This window comes from Grammomys surdaster, unplaced genomic scaffold (assembly GCF_004785775.1).
Source record: "Grammomys surdaster isolate TR1022 unplaced genomic scaffold, NIH_TR_1.0 843, whole genome shotgun sequence".
In the NCBI taxonomy this organism is placed as follows: Eukaryota; Metazoa; Chordata; class Mammalia; order Rodentia; family Muridae; genus Grammomys; species Grammomys surdaster.
Genome location: NW_021605262.1, coordinates 2,093,697 through 2,114,421, shown reverse-complemented (window position 1 = coordinate 2,114,421; position 20,725 = coordinate 2,093,697). Strand labels below are relative to the sequence as shown.

General features: G+C 41.8%; 1 protein-coding gene across 1 annotated transcript in view; it reads left to right on the top strand.

Annotated features, from left to right (window-relative positions):
* Adamts16 (ADAM metallopeptidase with thrombospondin type 1 motif 16) overlaps positions 1 to 20,725 on the top strand; it is a 113,683-nt gene that overhangs the window by 43,273 nt on the left and 49,685 nt on the right. Inside the window, exons 7-11 of the mRNA XM_028782744.1 lie at positions 2,329 to 2,488; positions 3,628 to 3,733; positions 10,832 to 10,969; positions 16,804 to 16,957; positions 19,011 to 19,106. Of these exons, the coding sequence (XP_028638577.1) occupies positions 2,329 to 2,488; positions 3,628 to 3,733; positions 10,832 to 10,969; positions 16,804 to 16,957; positions 19,011 to 19,106 (654 nt within the window). The remainder of the gene's footprint in view (positions 1 to 2,328; positions 2,489 to 3,627; positions 3,734 to 10,831; positions 10,970 to 16,803; positions 16,958 to 19,010; positions 19,107 to 20,725) is intronic.

Here is a 20,725-nt window from a genome sequence, read left to right as displayed (position 1 = left end):
GTGTGTGGTGTGTATGTTGTGTATGGGGGCGTGGTATTGTGTCTGTGTGTGTGTATGTGTGTGTGGTGTGTGTGTGTGAGAGCGAGTGTGTGTGTGAGTGTGTGTATGCATGTGGTGTGTTGTGGTATGTTGTGTGTGTGTATGTGAATGCATTGTGTATGTATATATGATGTTTGTTTATGTGTGTGCATGCATGTATATGTGGTGTGTGTACTGTAAGTGTGGTAGGGGTCTGTGTGTAGTATATGTATATATGTGTATGAGACAGAGAGAGAGACAGAGAGACAGAGGGAGTGCCATGTTGTGTATGTGGGCTCACAAGAAACAGAAGATGTATTTGCCATGAGACTGTGGGAAGGAAACACACTGATACTATGAAGGACCAATGTGTGTCTTCAGCCACCCTGAGTTTCCTGTCTGTGCTTTTCAGAAGACCAACCATGTCACTAGCATGGACGGTGAAGTGTTCCATGGTGTGCTGTGCTGTGCTGTGCTGTGCTGTGCTGTGCTGTGCTGTGCTGTGCTGTGCTGTGCTGTGCTGTGCTGTGCTGTGCTGTGCTGTACTGTGCTATACAGCGCAGTGCTGTGCTGTATAGTGCAGTGTTGTGCTGTGCTGTTTTACCCTGCCGTCTTCTGCTTCCAATAATCCCCACAGTGCTGAGGCATAGGGTTTTACTTTTTCTTGGAGATCCTGGAACACATTTTCCTTACTGGACACTAATCTCAGTTAATGCTGTCTTGGTGGCAATGGGTGAAAGAAAACCCTTTCCTTACTGGGTTGCATCCTGTCCCCACACAGACACATGCTGTGCACCCCAAGGTGCTTCTCATAGCATCAGCAATATGGAAGTCTTCATCAAAAATGGGCCCCACTTCAATTTCTCCTAGACTGGTTACTGACTCAGCAAAGGCATGTGGGCTCAAACCTGAGCTAGACACCCAGCATCCACTCCTACCCTTGGTGACGTCTTCAGTGTCTCCTGGTAGCCATGGTGTTCTTGTTTATAAAGCCAAGAATGTTTTAGATGAAATCAGAGATGATTCATAACATCTGTGGGATGCCCCTTTTACCATGCAGGTGGGATGCAGCAGGGAAGGCTGTCTGGCCTGTCTAACCCCATTGTCTGCTCTGTGAGTTCACAGCTGGGAGGTTTTGCTGAACTAGCCAGGCTTCTCGGGTGACAGGTTAATTATTCCCTGTATTAAAACGTTCTTGCTTTGGAATTCATCCAAGATGCAGAGAATAAGCAAGGTTATCGTTTGATCATACACCTGTGTTAACTTTAATTAACAACAGTTTCCTGGAAATCACCAGCCGAGGAATGCAGGCATGCTTGTGTGCTTATGTGCAGCAGGTCGCTTAGGTGCATGGGACACTGGGAAAACAAAATAAACATTTAAGGGTAAAATGTCTTTAGTGACTATGAGAGAACATTTTTCAATAAGGATTAAAGCTTTGAACAAGATAGCATTCTGAAACATGGTCATAGAAACTGATATTCTCTGATTACCTTTAGGACACTGTAGCAAACCTACAAGTGGGTTAAAAACTCAATGTACCGGCTCTCATGGTGTTCCTGGCCCTCCATCCTCCATCCCATATAGTTCTAGACTTCATGTCCGTAGTCCACTGCTGCAATTGGCATGTATGGATAAGACTAATGGCATTCTATATTGTTTCATTAAAGTTTATTTAGGAAATTGACCTCTTGGTGTAAACAAGTTGTTTCTGTCTAGAAAAGTTATTGGCTTAACACTGTTACATCAGGGGTGAAAATGTTGTTGTTGGCTATGGTTGTCAATTCATTGCTGGAGAGGTATTCTCTCTCTCTCTCTCTCTCTCTCTCTCTCTCTCTCTCTCTCTCTCTCTCTCCCTCCCTCCCTCCCTCCCTCCTTCCCTCCCCCCCTTTCTCTCTGGGTGTATGTGGTGTGTGTGTGTGTGTATGTGTGTGTGTTATAACATATGAGCTACACACAAAAGATCTTATTCCAGCTACAATTTTGTAAAATGTTATTCAAAGATTATTTTTTCTTATGAAAGATTCTTGCTCAGATGCTATCTTGCTTGGTCATTGAATCCAAGAATCCATCAGATACATTCCAATAGATTGTATATAGAAAGGCATATAAGTGACTTCTTTGAATCCACACAGATTTGTATAATAAAGTCTTTGGGATGTTAAAGCATCATAGTACCTCTTAACATGTGCCTTCTAGGTTTATCTTTGTGTTTTAAATCTCCACTAAGAGTAGTAGACATCTGTGTTGAGAGTGACTTTAGCATGCGTTCTCTACATTTCTGTGGGTGTCTTGGCCTCTCTTGCCTAGCCAGGGCTGGCGATTAGTCATCATGCAGACCACACGTTAACCAGCTTCTGCCAGTGGCAATCTGGATTGATGGGAAAAGATGGAACTCGTCATGACCACGCCATCTTACTAACTGGTCTGGACATATGTTCCTGGAAGAATGAGCCCTGTGACACATTGGGTAAGATCCTCCAGTGTGATTTGGAGAAATGTGGGGGTAGGGTCACTGTGTAGTTACCATCATCACCACCAGTAGCTTTCTTGTATGTGTCAACTGACATGTGGCAGGAACAAAGACTGCAGTCCCTGCCTCTTCTGACATAATAACTGCCCTTTTCCATGTCTCCTGCCACTGCAAATGGGACAGGGAGTCTCAAGCTGTCTCATTATGTCACAAGAGTAATGGATTCATGAATATTGATGGAGATATCACAGAAATGCTCTACTCTCCGTTTTCACATTTCTCTGTAAAGACCATCAGCAGGTCGACCATGTTTTAAATGTTCACGGAGTGAGGTGCTTTGACAATTTTTAAGTGGCCAAAGAGTGTGCTACTATCTAGGACTCCACAGAGATCTTTTTTCTTTTTGCTCTGTTTGTTCCTCAAGTTCAAAGGGGTCGAGTTTTTAATACAGAAGCTGCCTGAGAGGATCCAGTGTAGCAGAGGTTAACTCTGTTTCTCAGTAAGGCATTATGAGGCTAACCCTCAGTGGGGCTTGGAGAACACGTATTTTACCTACTCCGGACAGCGTGGCTTACAGTGTTTGGACAGCTTAAACACTGTGCTTCCTCTATAGGTCTGGAAGTAGTCTATGTGTCAGGCACCAAGTACCTCTGCAACCAGGTCCCAGGGACAACTCCAGACTCTGAGAACCTGGTGTGGTTTCTGGGTAGAGGACTATTCATGAATGTTGTCATAATTCTTCACTGAGGAGATCAACATGCCCTGTGTGATTGTCCCCAGTGACGTCTCAAAAGTCCAATGATTTAATACTGCAGAAAGATAAAGGGCAAAGAAGGAAAGCTCATGGGAGACATGAGGAAAAACCACACTGGACTTTCCAACTTTGGTCTTTTCCAGGAACAGTGCATAAAAAACTAAGCTTGTTTATCACAAGACAGAGTCCATGTCTCTAAGGATATAAGATACATTCCCTGCTACCACATCAATACATCATGGCAGCCCGAGAGTAGCCCATCTCACATTTCCCAAATGAAGATGGGAACCAAACTTTATCAAATACCAGAAAATAAAACCACCATCACTCATTATAAATCAACACAATGGTATTGCATTCTCGTTATGTTTATTACCTACAGGTTTTGCACCCATTAGTGGGATGTGCAGTAAATACCGCAGCTGCACGGTCAATGAAGACTCAGGACTTGGACTGGCCTTCACCATTGCTCATGAGTCTGGACACAAGTAAGACTGTCTCATTGGAGGAGGAGGGATATCATCTTCTGACTGGATGATATCTGCATTTCTGTGGGATGATATTTGATTCTTTGGGTTCATCTCATTTTCCAGTAGACTGCTTTTATGGTACTCCATCTGACTGGACAGAGGAACAAGTCTCCTTGTCAATGGTAGCTCCTCTGGAGTTTTGTTCACATACACACACACACACACACACACACACACACAGAGAGAGAGAGAGAGAGAGACAGAGGAATACATACATATAACATACATGAACACACATGTAAATATACATACACACATATTAACTTATATGTGATGTGTAGACATGCTGTACTTAGAAGTATACAAGTGGAACTTGGCATTGTGGCCACTGAGGATTTGGCCCTGTAAGGACCTGGTTGATTTTTCCATGTCTTGACCCTGACTTCTGAGCTATTACTTATAAAATGAGGCAACATCAGGTTATATTATTTCACATGCCTGAAAAGACACAGAGAGAAGGGGAGAAAATAAACCAGCATTAGGAGTAACTCTTGGTGTCCTTCATTCATGTAAAAGAATCTTATATTTATACTCACAATAGCTTATAGAAAATGTTATTCTTATTTAAGCTTTTATGCTTTTAATCCTGTCAGCTGATTGACTTTGAGGCATGGTCTACTGAAGTCTTGTGAAATGGCCCATTACTTCCCAAACTTCTCTGGACACCCTCTGAGTACCTTGAGGACTATATGGAAGTCAACTGACATCATAGACATTATTGCTTGCCATATTGAGACACTACTTGAAATTTCTCTCAGAGAATTTACAACTCGGAATCCCCCTTTTCTGTTAATCATCTTGTCTTGCAATTTGATTTTCCTGACAACAGGAAAATAGAGACAGCATATTTGTGATTTGTGTCTTGACAAAGCTAGTTTTTCTGGATTCAATACACCTGTTCTCAGACTCATGAGCCCACAGGTGTGCCCAAATGCACACACACACACACACACACACACACCCCACAGGTACAGATATGCATGAGGCTCTGCAGGCTTTGGGCATGTAAACTGTTGACCCTAAGTCAAAGCTGTACATCCCATTACGGATCCTTCATTATCACAGGTAGTGATTGATGATTTCATTGCCCAGAAAATTACACCTACACTCTATAAGGCTTTCAGTTAAGACATAATTGTATTTTAATCACCTTCTAGAGTTAAAAACTTTCATTATTATAATGACACTGGGCTCTTGCTGCCCTCTCAACCATACCTTAACTTAATTAAAAAAAATCAAGACAAGAAATACTTAAGTCACTGAGAACTCAGCCTACTGGAGTTTGATAAGCAGAGAGATACAGGCATCAGCTGTACTAGTTTACTGCTGCAGGTGGCTAATTTAACTGAAATTCAGCTTGGTTCTTCGTCAGTTGGACTCTAAGTCTCCAGTATCAACTGACCCAGTCACTGGACTTTAAGAGCATTAGAGCAAGTCAGCTCTTGCACCATCGCCTAGCTTAGGGATTGTCGCTGCCCTCTGGGAAGATCCTGTGGTCATGTTGGGTTATTCATTGTCATTCCTCTTAAGAGTTCCTGTATTTGAAACCTGCTGACATTTGACCATCTCCCTACCACTCTCCCACCACATGTGTATCCCCACCGTTTGTGTGAAGAAGTTCCTGTGTTAGGTGATATGTCAGATGCACAGTGCATGCTTGGTATATAGAAACCTTTGTCATGCCACTTTACATAGGGATAAACTAAGGCTCAGTGAGTTCAACAGTTTGCCCAGAACCAAACAGCTCAGGTGTGATTGAACCAAGGTGTTGACTAAGCCCCTTCCCTACTCCATAGCTCCTGCTCACTCCAGAAACCTGTCTAAAGACTCCTAAGTTCATCCTACCTGGGGTCTCCACGTCTGCCCCTGCCTCCTGGTGTGGGCATCTGTGTCAGAGCTGTGGGCATGCTGGCCCTACCTACAGTCACCTTCACTTTCCAAACAGGGAGTCAGGGAGGAGGACATTGCTCCATTGTCACACTCAAGGGCATCCCACCTCCTTAGCCACACTGTCCCAACAGCCTTCTCACTGTTCCTCACCCTGGAGATAGATTGGCAATGAATACGTACTTTCTGAATGCAAAGGCAGGACAGAGAATAGTGGAAGACAGGAGAGGCACTGAATTCTGAGTATATTTAACAAAACCACTTTATCTGAAATTATGCTTGTAATTTTTATATTCTTCATGTTATTATTTGATTATATATGTTCCATGGTGCTATTTTCTTACACATACATTATGTTTTATTTGCACTTTCCACTGGCCATCTGTGTCTGTGTCTGCATATACATACATTTGTATTTGCCGTATGAGAGAAAGCACACACCATTTTCTTTTCTTTCCCCATTATTCTGTCTTGTTCCTCATCTCTTTATCTGTTCAACCACCTTCATAGTCCACTTTATACTTCCATTTTATGTTATGTATGTATATATGTATGTTTGTATGTATGTATGTATGTATGTATGTATGTATGTATACAGGTAGGTAGGAATGCATATGTGTGTATATACATATTTAAATATAGACTTAAATACAAGAGAAAACATACACTATTTGTCTTTCTGAAATTGGCATATTTCACATACCAATGTGACACCTAGGCCAATACTTTTTATTTGAATCGGAGTCATTGCTGGAAAATTGTCCTTGAGTCAACAAACAGAAATGGAGAAGCTTGGACTAACTGATGTATTCACAGGCAGTATGAGTAAGGGTATGGATAAGAGACATCTAGGTCCTACACGTTATTAAGGATGAAGGGACAGATAGCACTTATTATTTAGCCTATGGGATGATAACCATTTTAAATAGAGTGCTATGGTACATGGGAAGTAAGTTTTATCTGGAATACAGAGCTTGAATTATACTTCTTGGTGACCAAAGCCAACCAATGTATCTTTGAGATACATCCATGCTTTCTTCCATTACTTTAACATTAATATCATACGTGGTCTCTGTGGCATGTTTATGTGATAGATACATTATGTCTGTGTGTGGTGTGCTGATTGGAAAGATAACTCACGATGTAGTAGATTCTGTCAGCATCCAAATCACATGAGGTTAGTGAGAACACCATCACATGCTCAACTCTACCTCACAGCCTACTAGTGTGCCAGAAGTCTCCCAGGACATTCTTTGGGTAGCCAAAGGTCATAGTGTATTTCTCTGATGTTTTAATACTAGCAAAATTTGAAATTTGATCATTGAAAATACCTTTCAATTTAAAAAAATTTTGAAAACCAGAAAATCTCCAGACAGCAGGCATTGTTATTTCAATTCCTTAGAATGTAGACTGAAATGATAGTAAAATTATCTAGGTCATGTGTGGGGCTGTAACATTCTCCTCTGAAACCAGGTCAAGGGCCAGCCAAGACAGCGTGCTTTGGCATTTGGTTGTCATTGCTCTCTCCCTGTGCAGCCTCCCTTCTGGGATTTCAGCCCAAATCCTTCTCACAGCCATGACACATTTCCCCTGCCATGTGGTTGCCTTAGCCTTGATTAATTGCCTTTAATAGAACTTCAGAGAATGGGTGGAGGTTAAAATGACCACATCCACATCACCCTTGGTACTGACCAGGAATTTTGCAGAAATCCAACAATATTTGCCTGCAAGATCTCCTTGGATACACCCTCCAATCACCTTATAGTTAGACCATTGCATGGATCTTATGGACCTTGATGTCTGCATGCCTGAGCTCTCTGCTTTATTCTGAATAAAGGGCTTTCCTCAGTCCTTTGTTTTATCTTTACTGGGGTAGAGTATAGTAAGATAGCAATTATAAGTCATATGGCTAGTGCCACATATGCAATGGTGTTTAGAAGTGTCATTTATTTTTTATCTTTATTAAATTATTTTTTTTTACATTCCAAACATTGCCTCTTTCCTGGTCCCCCCTCCTTGAGTTCTTTACTCCATCTCCCCCATGGCCTCCGAGAGAGTGCTCTCCCATCTGCCCACCCACCCTTTCTTACCCACCAGCATCCCTCTTCCCTAGGGTATTAAGCTTCCATAGGATTAAGTACATCCACTCCCACTGAGGTCATACAAGGCAATCCTCTGCTACACATGTGCCTGGGGCCATGGACCAGCCCATGTATGCTTCATGGTTTTTAGCTTAGACTCTGGGAACTCTCAGGGGTCTAGGTTAGTTGAGACTGTTGTTCTTCCTATAGGGTTTCAATCCCCCTCAGCTCCATCAGTACTTCCTCTAACTCTTCCATATTAGTTCCCAACCTGAATCCAATGATTGGCTGTACGTATCTGCTTTTGTCTCAGTCAGTTGCTGGTAGACCCTCTCCAAGGACAGCCATGCCAGGCTCTTCTCTGCATGCGTAATAGAGCCTCAGTAATAGTGTCAGGATTTGGTGTGAGCACATGGGATGGATCCCAAGTTGGGTTGATCATTGGGTGGCCTTTCTTTCAGTCTCTGCTCCATTTTTGTCCCTGCATTTCCTTTAGACAGGAACAATTCTGGGTTAAAAATTTTTAAGATGGGTGCATGGTCTGCTGCCTCAACTGGAGGCCATTTCTATCTACTGGGGGTGATATCTTCTGGTTCCATCTTCCCACTGTTGGGCATTTCGGCTAATGTCATCCCCACTGAGTCCTGGTAGCCTCTCATATCCCAGGTCTCTGAGAGTTTCTAAAGGGTCCTCCTGCCCCCTAACCTCCACTGCTGCATATTTTGATTCCTTCTCCTGGCCCTCTGGGCGTCCCTCCTGTCTCTCCCCATCCCTGATCCTGCCCCTGCTTTTCTCCTCTCCACTCTTCTCTTCCAACCAGTTTCCTCCCTTCCTCTGCCTCCTGTGATTATTTTGTTCCCCTTCTAAGTGGGTTCCAGATATCCACACTTGGGCCTTCCTTCTTGTTAAGCTCCCTACAGTCTGTGAGTTGTATCATGGGTATTCTGAACTTTTGGCTAATAACCACTTACCAGCGAGTTCATGTCATGCATGTCAGTTTGGGTCTGGGTTACCTCACTCAGAATGATATTTTCTAGTTCCATCTATTTGCCTGAAAATTTCATGATGTGCTCAATCTTCACTAACCTTACATTTGATAGAGAGCTAACATCCAAAATACACAAAGAACTCAAGAAGTTAGAGTCCAAAGAAAACAAATAACCCAATTAAAACGGGGTACAGAGAATTTTCAACAGAGGAATCTCAAATGGCTGAGAAGGACTTAAAGAAGTGTTCAACATCTTCAATCATCAGGGAAATGCAAATCACAACAACCCTGAGATTCCACCTCACATCAGTCAGAATGGTTAAGATCAAAAACTCAGGTGATAGTAGATGCTGGGGAGAATGTGGAGAAAGAAGAACACTCCTCCACTGATAGGATTGCAAACTGGTACAACCACTCTGGAAATCAACCAGGCGGTTCCTTAGAAAACTGGAAATAGTTCTCCCTGAAGACCCAGCTATACCACTCCTGGGCATATATCCAAAAGATGCTCCACCGTACTTCAAGAACATATCTCCCACTATGTCCATAGCAGCCTTATTTGTGATAGCCAGAAGCTGGAAACAACCCAGATACTATTTATTTTTTAACTTACATTATCATGTGGTTCTAAGCAAGCATCTAAGTACACACTTCTCTTCTCAGCCTCTGCAGAAGGGCATGTTCTCCTGTACCCTTTAGAGATCATCCCATGCCCACTAAAAGTCTTGGTCATGTCGTCTTCCATCTGCACATCATAGATATCTTGATAGTTTCCATGAATCATGTAACCAATCTCACCACTTCTACTTTCTCTTAAGAGTCTTTCCTCTTTCCTCTGGGTTTCATTCACTCAACACCTGTTATTGAGGAATCAGTATATTGGCAGAGTAGTAAACAGCAGTGGCCAATAGTAAGAGGGTCCTGAATAACATGCATGTGGTAGTAGAGGTTTTCAGGGAGTTGTGGCTCTTCCACATGCCCCAGGCTTTCCTTCAAGGAAGTTTGGAGTACATCCTGGAAGACCTGAAAATGGTCATGAGTCCTTCTGCAGGCAAAACTCTGGGAACTTAAGAGAGGCAGAGCTTTGTTAGGAGGTGGCGACTTGAGTCAATTGTCCCTCTAGGTTCAGGGCTGCCTTTGTCACAACTCTCTGAAGAACATGGTGTTTGTCAGTGTGGAATACATGGGCATCTGTGGCACCCTCATTCATATCTACTGAGGCTTGAGGTGTGTCCATGAAGGAGGCCAAGGGTAGAACCTCCAAACTGTTCTGGTTTCCCTCCAGTCAAAATGGGCACAAATTTAAACAGTTCCCACCTATGCTTACAACCTTGCACACTCTTTGCAGAGGATGTGCTGTAGAGAGATGTAGGTATTGGGTCAGGGAGTGCCAAGGAGCAGCCCAGCATGGTTGTGGAGATGGATGTTATCTCCCTGAGGAGTACATGTGGCTGCTGAGTATTGCTGAAGCTGATTCAAACATCCATATTACCTGCATGCACACACATGTATACACTTATGTATGTATGAATACAACCCACTGAGTTCACTTAATGCTAATTGAAAGTTACAAACATGAAATGTTAACAAGATGATCATTAAACACGCCTAGAACAATGACAACACCAGTTGACATGATCTCGTAGGACAATGACACCCAGCTGACATTCCAACATGGATGGTGGGCCCAGATGAAGAGTTACATGTATTTAATGTAATGCTACTGAAAAAGGAAGATTCAATATACTTGAGAAGAACCTCTCTGATATCAAATCCCAAGTGATCAGCCCTAAGCACACACACACATACGACTTTCATATTCTAACAAACAGCTCTGAAACCTCCACCAGTCAGTCCTGTTGGTGTCTGTGGGTTCTGATACACTCTCTGAGTTTTGATATGTTGTCCTTGAAGCTATGTGATGAGTCCCTAGCTCTTCCAAGAGGCTCTGGGAGCACACAAACATGCTCCATGGTCTGACTGATAACATTCTGTTTCTGAAGAGGGATACTCTTCACACGGTCCAGTTTCCCTCTCAGTGTATATTGGATATTATAGCCCAGTGTGTGATGTAAAATGACCACTTTCTCTCTTCCTCAGCTTTGGCATGGTCCATGATGGAGAAGGGAATATGTGCAAGAAGTCTGAGGGCAACATAATGTCCCCAACACTGGCAGGACGCAATGGCGTCTTCTCCTGGTCCCCCTGCAGCCGTCAGTATCTGCACAAGTTCTTAAGGTATGGATCCCTTGGGACAGCTTTGTGACTACTCTGGACTTTTGAGGACCTTTTATTTTTTTTCCTAACAACAGTCTGGATTGTTTAAAATTGTAATTCATATGTTTTTATTTTGAAATTATATTTATTCTTGGACAATTTCACGCATGTATATAAAATGTCTTCTGATCATTTGTACTCCCACAATCCTCTCTCATTCCCTCCCCTTTATACTAAACCATTCCTTCTTCTGATAAGTCTTCCCATCTCTGTCTCTGTCTCTCTGTCTCTCTGTCTTTCTCTGTCTCTCTGTCTCTCTGTCTCTCTGTCTCTCTGTCTCTCTCTCTCTCTCTCTGATGTTTATGTTTATGTTTGCATAAGTGTGAGGCTTGTGGGGGACATATGGGTGTGGGGCCCAATGTTGAGATCAAGCATCAATTTTCTGTCGCTTCCCACCATTTATTTATTTATTCATTTATTTATTTATTCGTTTATTTATTTATTTGAAACGATGTTTCTCCGTGAAGCTGAATCTATTAGCTCCCCTCCACCACTCTACTACAAGGTTGGGATTGCAGGCATCGATTGCTCTCCTGGCTTTATATGTAGGATGCACTGGTAGTTTTTTAACTAGGTGATTCCTCAGCCCTCCATATTCCTCTCTGTTGTCCTTTTCTGGCTTCTTGGTGGTGGTGGTGGTTTAATTTTGTGACACACTGAGTTTAATTGAGGTGGCTTCTATTTGCTAGGGTAAGGCTTGTCTATTGGTACATGGATAAGTTAATAGAGGCTACACCACTGAAGAAAATGGCTCTGCTTCCCTCACAGTGAGCTTTAAATGATTAAAGTCCTCAGAGACAGCCTGGACTGACTCCATGCTGGGATGTCAACAGGTTGTAGTCATGTCTTTTGCAGAGAACCAGTTTCTGTGAGCTCATGGATGCAGTAGCCATGCCATTTCAAAAGGACATCAGTGTTTTATAAAACCCCACTTCTCTCCCACACTCTGCAGCCCCTGGCTCATACATTCTTTCTGTACCTTCTGCCATGGTTCCTCCCAAAGGGCTTAGAGGGGCTGATATCCCACTTAGAGCCGGCACTCACAGCCACTTACTCTTGGACTTTGACCAGTTATAACACTTAGACTAGCTGCTGCCACTTGAAACAGGCTGCTCTGAGCACTGGAGAGGATTGGCCTTCTGATTGAGCCTCATCTGGACTTTCCTATCCTAGTTCCCTCTCCTGGGAGTTTTCTGTGATCCCCACAACACACTGGGGGTGGTTGGAATGTCTTTACTCTTTCTTGTAGCTGTTCCCCTTTTTCCAGTATGAGTGAAACTTTCAGTAGTGAGGAAGAGTTTGCCCTTTCAAGTGGCTCTGCTCTTATTTGTATTGACAGGGAAGATTTGGATTTACTCAAAATATTTCCTGAATTTTGTGGTTCCTGTCCCAAATTTTACAAAGCTCTGTTTCACTTCTATGTCTATGAGACAAACATATCAACATTTTTAGAAGTTTAAATTATCAACTGACAGCTTGGAAAATTAGAGAATGAAAATTTGGATATGTAGTAAGAGATCACATCATGAAAAAGTCCAAAGCATGGTAAAGAAACTGCTGCCCAGTCACTGAAAAATGGTTTGAGGACGTTAGAAGTGTAAAGCAGTCTTCAAATTAGAACATTGTTCTAAAAACGATTAAGATTCTACAATTAAAATCCAGTTTTGTTCACCAATACTAAAAGAGGAAAAGTAGGTGTTGAAGCACCCTGGATTGGTTTTATGGTATCTAATAAAATAGTCAATATTTCTTAATGAAATTATCTTTGGTGACTTTACTAATTTCTGTAGATTACTTATACATAAATATGTAATATTTTACGCTGTCATTTCTTAATATCAAACTGTACAGAGGTTCATTTAAACTGAAAACAGAATTTCAAGTTGGATAGTCTCACATGTGTGAAACCTAGCATTCTCAGGGATAAGGAACCCCAGGCTGCCTGCCTGCCTGTCTGGTGTGCTTGCTGGCTCCCTGATTTCCAACCCTCCAAACTGTTCTATCTTTCACCATTAGGTGGCCATTGGGACTCAGTCCCAGCCATGAGTAAGATGCTGCTGCTGTCCTCCAGCAGCCCAGCATGTGGGAAACAGAAAAACAAGTATGAGAAGCCTGACGGGCCTGGGGTGGCCAGCACGGCTTTTCTCCGTTCTCGGTGGAGTCAAGAAAGACAGATACTTGTTTGGAAAATTCACCCAGTGAAGTCATGTAGCCATGTGTCACTTTCCATTAATACACACAAAGCTCTTCAGTTACTCATGTCCAACTCAGGTCCACGACCCAGGGAGACTTCAGCCTGCCAATCAGTTACTCATGTCGGCATCCAGGAGTCAGCGACCTGGGGAGACTCTCGCCTGCCATGATGTGTTTTACAACAGAGACTCATCTTCAGTTTATTATTTTTCTCCATTGAGAATCCTATCCTCCTATAGAGCAGTGCCTATAGCTGCCCTCCCACCAGTGTGGGTCTGTAAGTTTAGAGCATTATACATGGGAAAGGGGACCACCTTGAGGGTCTGAAGACGCGAGAGGGCACGGACTCCCCTGCCATACTCAGTGCTACTTGGTGGGTGAGAAAATGGGATTCCTACTGAGACACCATTGGGATGATTTCTGTTTTCATTATCTCCAGATGCTGTCCAGCATTCACAGCCAACGTTATTTTGGAACGTTATTTCATGAAATGTTTTAAAAGTTAGCTGACAATGTAGGGCCAATATATCTCTCAAGCCTCTATTCTGTCTCATCTGTACATCTGAGCTCCTGTGAAGATAACAGGAGTTTAACTGCCATAAGTTTATAGCAAATCTTGAAACCAGAAAATGTATTGAAAATATTGATATAATTTTATATATGGATATCTAGTTACTCTAGCTTTGTTTGTTAAAGATTAGGTCAGTACATCTATATGAGGCTCTTTCTGTGCTGGACTGTTTTCCCTCACTGATGGAGTTAAGTGTTCTTTTGGCACTACAACCTTTTTTGATACTTGTGAGTTTCCATGAAGTCTTAAAATCAGGAGACATGACCCTTCAGCTTTGTTCTTATTCTTAAATTTTGTGCAAATTATTGCAAATCTTTTTATTCTTCGTATCAATTTGAGAGTTAGTGCTCATAGCCATAAAATGACTTGTCTGAATTCTTATTGTGATTACACTAAAGTTACAGATAAAAACAAGAATGGATGGATACCATCCCCACGGCACTGGTTCTGCTCCCTCTTTAAGGACATCAGGTGTTTCCCACTCATTCAGTTATCTGGTTCCTTTCAACAGTTTGGCGCACATCAAGTTAAAGTTGTAATACATATTTGTCTAGATTCATACTCCTGATCCATTTTTGAAGCCTCAGTGTAAATGACACTATACTTGTAATTTGAATCTCCTTTTCCTTGCCAGCTTGTATAAAGCAATTGCTTTTGTGTATTAACCTTTTATGCTGCAGCTTTCCAACTACACTTATTATTTCCAGGAAGTGTCCTTGGTACTTCCAGATTTTCTCCATAGACAGTCATCTGTACACATAGACAGTCTCCTTTCCTGTCTTCCTATCTGCAGACAGTTTCTTTGGCTGCTTCCATTGTCAACTTGGCTAGGACGTCTAGTACAGTGATATAAATGATCAATGAGACAGGTGTTAATGGGAAAGTCCCATCTTTTACAAGACTAGCCTTCAAAGATATTCTTTATTAGGTTGAAGGGATATTTTTCTTCTCTTAGTTTTCTAGGAACGGGTGTTGGAGTTTGCTACATTTTGCTTGCAGCTGTTGATAAGGTTATGTGATATTGACAAAGTAGATTATGCTAAGTGACTTTTTAAATTATTGTTTTATTTTACGTGTATGGGTGTTTTACCTGCATGTGAGTGTCTGTACTATATGAATGCTCAATGCCCACAGAGGCCAAAAGAAACAAAGTGTTAATTTCCTTGGAACTGGAGTTATAAACAGTTGTGAACCACAACAAACCCAAACCTGTAGAAATCAAACAGAAGACTGTAGAAAAGCAGACAGTGCTCTTAAAGACTGAGCCATCTCTGCAGCATGCCCTCTAACTGACTTCTGAACATTGAACTATGACTGAGCCCACATGGCTGGGCTATATCCTCTATTTTTGAAGCTATGATTAAGATTACTTGGTTATAATATGTAATTTATTGTATATATTTTTGGACTCTTCACTAAAGTTTTCTTAAAGACTTTTGCAACATCTTTATGACAGATTTTGTTCTATAATTTCCTCTATCTTCCTCTGGATTTGGTTTTGGGTAATGCTAATATCAGACTTGATTTTCCCCCCATCTTCTGAAGATATTGCAGAGAATCACTATGCTTCACCCCAGTGTTTGGAAGAACCTTTAGGACCATGCACCATTTTTGATTCAGACCAGTGATCTACAGGGTGTGCGATCTGAAAGTAACACCATGGAAAGTGCAGCCAAAGATCTCCTAGCCAGTTCAGAAAACATTTAAAGCTTATAGGATTCAGTCTGTCATAATTATAACATTTGGATTTAGCAAGATGTTTAGCGAGACATGGGAAAGTTTCATGTGCAAACATACATCTATTAAATGCTTACCACAAATGCACAGATTACACCCAAAACATATCAGTCATATACCTGTATAACAAGGAATTTTATTAATTAAATTTTGTTGCTGTGATAAACCACCAGAGAAAGGTGCTCTGAGTTCATGGTTACAGAGATTTCAGCTATGAATTGCTAGTTTTGAGCATGAGGTAAGGCAAATTATCTTGGTGTAGTGTGAGTTGAAAGAGGCACCTCACTTCACAATGGCCAGAAAGCAGAGAAAGAAGAGGAAGGGTGGGGGTGATGAGCCATTACTTCTCTCCTTCAGCTATACCTGACTTCACCATACCCCAGGGAAGCTCATCACTATGTTAATCCATTGACAAAGTCAATGAACTCAGAAGCCAATAGCTTCCCAGGAAGCCCACTACTTGGGAATCAGACTTGAATACATGAGCCCTTTGAGAGGCTGCTTCATATCCAGACCCCCTTAGAGATGCTGTGTTTGTTGACAAAGGAATCATTGACTGAACTGTAGTGACCTACCAGTGAGGCTTAGCAGGATTTAATTCCTTCTGGATTTGGAAGTCTACTCAGTAATGACTATTGAGTACAGATAATGGCTACTTTACATTCAGTCCTTGAAGAGGAAGATGTAGATGCTATGCATGTGCCCTTCAGCCTGAGCAGAAGTAGGGGGAGAGAAGAGGAGAGGGGAAGGAAGAATAAGAAGAGAGGGAGGGAGAAAGGACAAGAGGGGGAAGGAGAGGGAGGAAGGGAAGGGAAAGAGAGGGGGAAGGAGGAAGGGAAGAAAAAAGAGGAGAGGGAAAGGGAGGAGTGGGGGAAGAGAAAGGGAGGGAGGGGAGCGCAGGCAGTGAGTTGCCATATTTGAGATAGTTTGATTAAGGTTTGATTTCAAGGCAATTTCCACAGTCTGTGTGTGTCTGGCAAGACTGTTTATAAATACTTCCGTAGGGGAAACCCTCACGTTAGACATCTGCTTGCAATTATCCTGCCCCATTCTCCCTGATGAATGATAAGCTTGAGATTTCTAATGAAGAGTAATTTGTCTTAGATAGGTAAAATATCTTATGAATAATTTCAGAAAATGTGGCTCCTGTATTTAAATTTAACTAAGAAAGATATGGTACTGAGCCTCACGGGGGAAATAAGCTTCTCTCTAAACAAAATCTGTCATCAAATTGCGTGAGAAAGGAGACATAATTGGTTGTATATCCCTTGGTAACTCATCCTGTTTTCTTCAGCACCGCCCAAGCGATATGTCTTGCTGATCAGCCAAAGCCTGTGAAAGAGTACAAGTACCCGGAGAAGCTGCCAGGACAGCTCTACGATGCGAATACACAATGCAAGTGGCAGTTTGGAGAGAAAGCCAAGCTCTGCATGCTGGACTTCAGAAAGGCAAGTGGTTACTTACCGCCACACGCTCACTACACTAGGATTCATAAGACCATTTTGTTTAGTGTAACTGACAGTGATGTATTCCACATTTATTGGGCACCTACCAAATGTCAAATCCTATATGCCGGGACTGGCCCAATGTAACAGGAAACACATGCTTTCCTGGCAGAGCAGATGATGGGAGATACTCCTGTGGGTATCAGCTTTCATTTGGGAGCTCACTTGACTTGTTAGGTCAGATCTTTCTTTCTGATTTATCACGTGGGAGCGAGTGCAGTAATAACGTCTAGTTGGTTTAAGTTGGCAAATTAATACCCTGCATTTTTCAGATAATATTAAGAAAACAATGTTCCCCACCCCCATTCCAACATACATCATGGAGCTTCTGACTATTGAATTTCCTAAGTAAAGTATTTATAGAGCTGTTCCCCACAAAGGTGATGTCTCTGCAACCCTCAGGATGTCTCTTTGGTGATTTCCCACATAAATCCTTCACAGAGCACAAATACACACTCTGGCTAGACAGGGAGCGTCCAGATTTAGGAATTTGCTCTACTTAAAACCACAAGGAAAACTACTCATAAATCAATGAAAGTAACTAGTTTTGAGGTTCCTTTTATTCTGGTTTATAATGAAATCAAGAATAAAATAGAAAAAGTGCATACAGTCTTCCAGGAAGCCCTCAACACTTTAGGAGTGATAGTAATGCCCCTGCCTCTCTTCTTTCCAGCACAATCATCTTCTACACTCAGTCAGGGTTCTTCTAAAGGCCAGTTTCCCTTTTGTGGGAAATATCTAGAGTTTTTTTCTATGTTACACACATACACACACACACACACACACACACACACACACACATATGTATATGTGTATGTGTTAAGGAAAAGAAAACTTATAAAACTAAAGTTTTTGTTTAAAGATTAGACTTTCCAGACTGTACATCTGGTCTCTATATTATTCACTTTGTGACTTTGAACCACGCCATCACTGGTATTCTAACACTATTTATAAAATATAAAAAATATCAAGCTAATTATATGGTATCTGTTTATTATTGATGAAATGGTTTCATGGAGTGAAATGAAATCATTTAAATCCTATTTATTTTATAGAATATGCATTGCTATTATCAATATCCCAAACAAGGTGCTGCTAGCTTATACAAGCTGTGAACATGAGCTCTGACCATATCTACTGTTCACCAAATGGCTCCTCTTTGTCTGATGGGATTTGTATATCTTTATCCCCCACATTACCATCTTGTTCAGCAATTCAATAGAGAGGTATAAAACCTCTAGCAATGTTCCTTTAAATTGCCATTTTCCCTCTTAGTTCTATTTCTGCCAGCTCTTGCTTTATGTAGCCAGAGACTCTGCATATAGGTACATATATAATTAGAATTCGGTTGTCTCCTTGACTCCTAAAAGGATGGGTTAGTGAATGGGTAGATGGGTGCACGGATAGATGGATGCATGCATGCATAACACACATGGTGTATAGATGAATAGATGGCCAACAATGTCTTGATCATTGTTAATTCAAAAATTGGGGAGTAGATACATTAATAAGTACCTATGGTCTTAGATACTTGGGGAGCTAAAGTAGAAGAATCATTTGATCCTGGGCACTCAAAGACAGCTTGAATAACAATAAGACTCTAAAATAAAGGAATCAATAAGAAATGGATAAAAATTAATTTTCATATGTGAGGAAATGAATGGAAATAGAGTTAGAGAAAAAGACATGATCAAATGATATTTTCACGTTTTAAATTACACTTTCATGGGTTTCCTTTATGCTTAGATTAAGCCTATTTTATCTTTGGTTTAGAACATATGACTTGCATATTTCAGGGTTGAATAAATACAAATAGTAAAATTCCATGGATGGAATTCAGAGGAGCTGAAGCCAGGGTTCAAGGTTTTGGGCATCTTCTTGACTTTGCCTCCTTGTGGCTGAGGGGTCATTCATTGGATCTCACTTGTTGATAGGTTTGGGATTTTATCACAGGTGTGTAGAATATTTGTAACAGCAGTGGCTTCCCTTCCTTTAGGACATCTGTAAGGCCTTGTGGTGTCATCGGATTGGAAGGAAGTGTGAGACTAAGTTCATGCCAGCCGCAGAGGGTACACTGTGTGGGCCGGACATGGTAAGATGTTGACTCCATTCGATTCCTCCACCCCAACCTCAGTCTTGCAACCCATATAGCCCTCCTCCTCACACACTGGTGTTTGAAAACCAGCATTTACCATGCATGTGCACACCTATATCCTTGCTAAAACACCGTGGCTCTTCTGTGTTGATATTGCTATTAATAATCTATATAGAATTGGTGGAATGAGCCATCAGGCAGTAGGTAACAATGGGGTGTATTGTAAAGTGAAAGACGAATCATCCAGTTCCCACTGACCCATGAAGGGAATATGTCACTACTGCTTAGGGCTCAAACACTATTGGTAGAAGTAGGAATGTATTGTACCCAAGTAATCACTTCCAGTTTTCATTTACTATCTAGTATACCTTTTTTTGTGATACTAATGGAGTAAATGAGAAATGTGTACATAACTATGGTGCTTATCCACCAAGTTTGAATTCCTGGTTATATCACAGGCCAAACATACTTAAATCTGACATCAGGCACAAAGCCAAAGTATACATTCAGATTGAAGCACTGTCACTAAGAAAGAGGGAGCTTCCCTGAGACTAGTGTCGAACAAACTCAGTCTGACATAGCATACCTCTGCAGCTGAAACAGTGTTACCTCTGCAGCTGACATAGTGTACCTCTGCAGCTGACAGAGTGTTACCTCTGCAGCTGACATAGTGTACCTCTGCAGCTGAAACAGTGTTACTTCTGCAGCTGACAGAGTGTTACCTCTGCAGCTGACATAGTGTTACCTCTGTAGCTGAAACAGTGTTACCTCTGCAACTGGCATACTGTTACCTCTGCAGCTGACATACTGTTACCTCTGCAGCTGACTGCCTTGTTGCAAATGAGATTCATAACTGATAGTTAAATTCTAGTGATAAAAGCAGCTCAACTGACTCACAATAAAAGTCTAACAAAAAGCTTTTAGTTTCTTGAAAGAGCCCATGGATAAAAAGAAGCACCAGCTTTGGAATCACAAATTGTCAAAGAACACTGGGTAAGGTTCCCAAGTATTCAGGTGCAGGTGACCACACATAAACATGACAGCACCTATTTTCAATTTGTGAACTTCGCCAGAACTTGGCACATATTCAGGAGTACTGTGATCTGCAGCAAGATGGCCCACAGGCACTAAGTAACACTCAGTAAACTGAGTATCTTTCTTCCATGAAGTAAGCTTCTTCCTTTGGGCACAGGCCTGCCCTTTGCTTACCTGCCTCTGTTCAGGAGCTCCCCTCTCCTGTCATCTTTAAACTAAGACATGTTTACCTGAGAATACTCTCAAGTTAGTCAACTTGCTAATCTTTTAATCCTGGCTTCTGTGTCTACTGCTCCCTGGGCTGAAAACCTTAAACCAGGTGGTTTTAAAATTGAATAAAATGAGCAGCAAACACACAGGAACTGTTCTGCCCACCAGGGACTCTCATCCACAGGCAACACCTTGGCCTTACCCTAAGGGTGGGGCTGTCTGAGACTAGGAGACCTGTTCATGCCCAGCTACAGAAACCTCAGTGAGCAGAGGTGTCTGGTAGCACTTTGTTTTGTCATGTGCAGTGAGAGAAGAGGGTGAAATGAGAGAGAGAGAGAGAGAGAGAGAGAGAGAGAGAGAGAGAGAGAGAG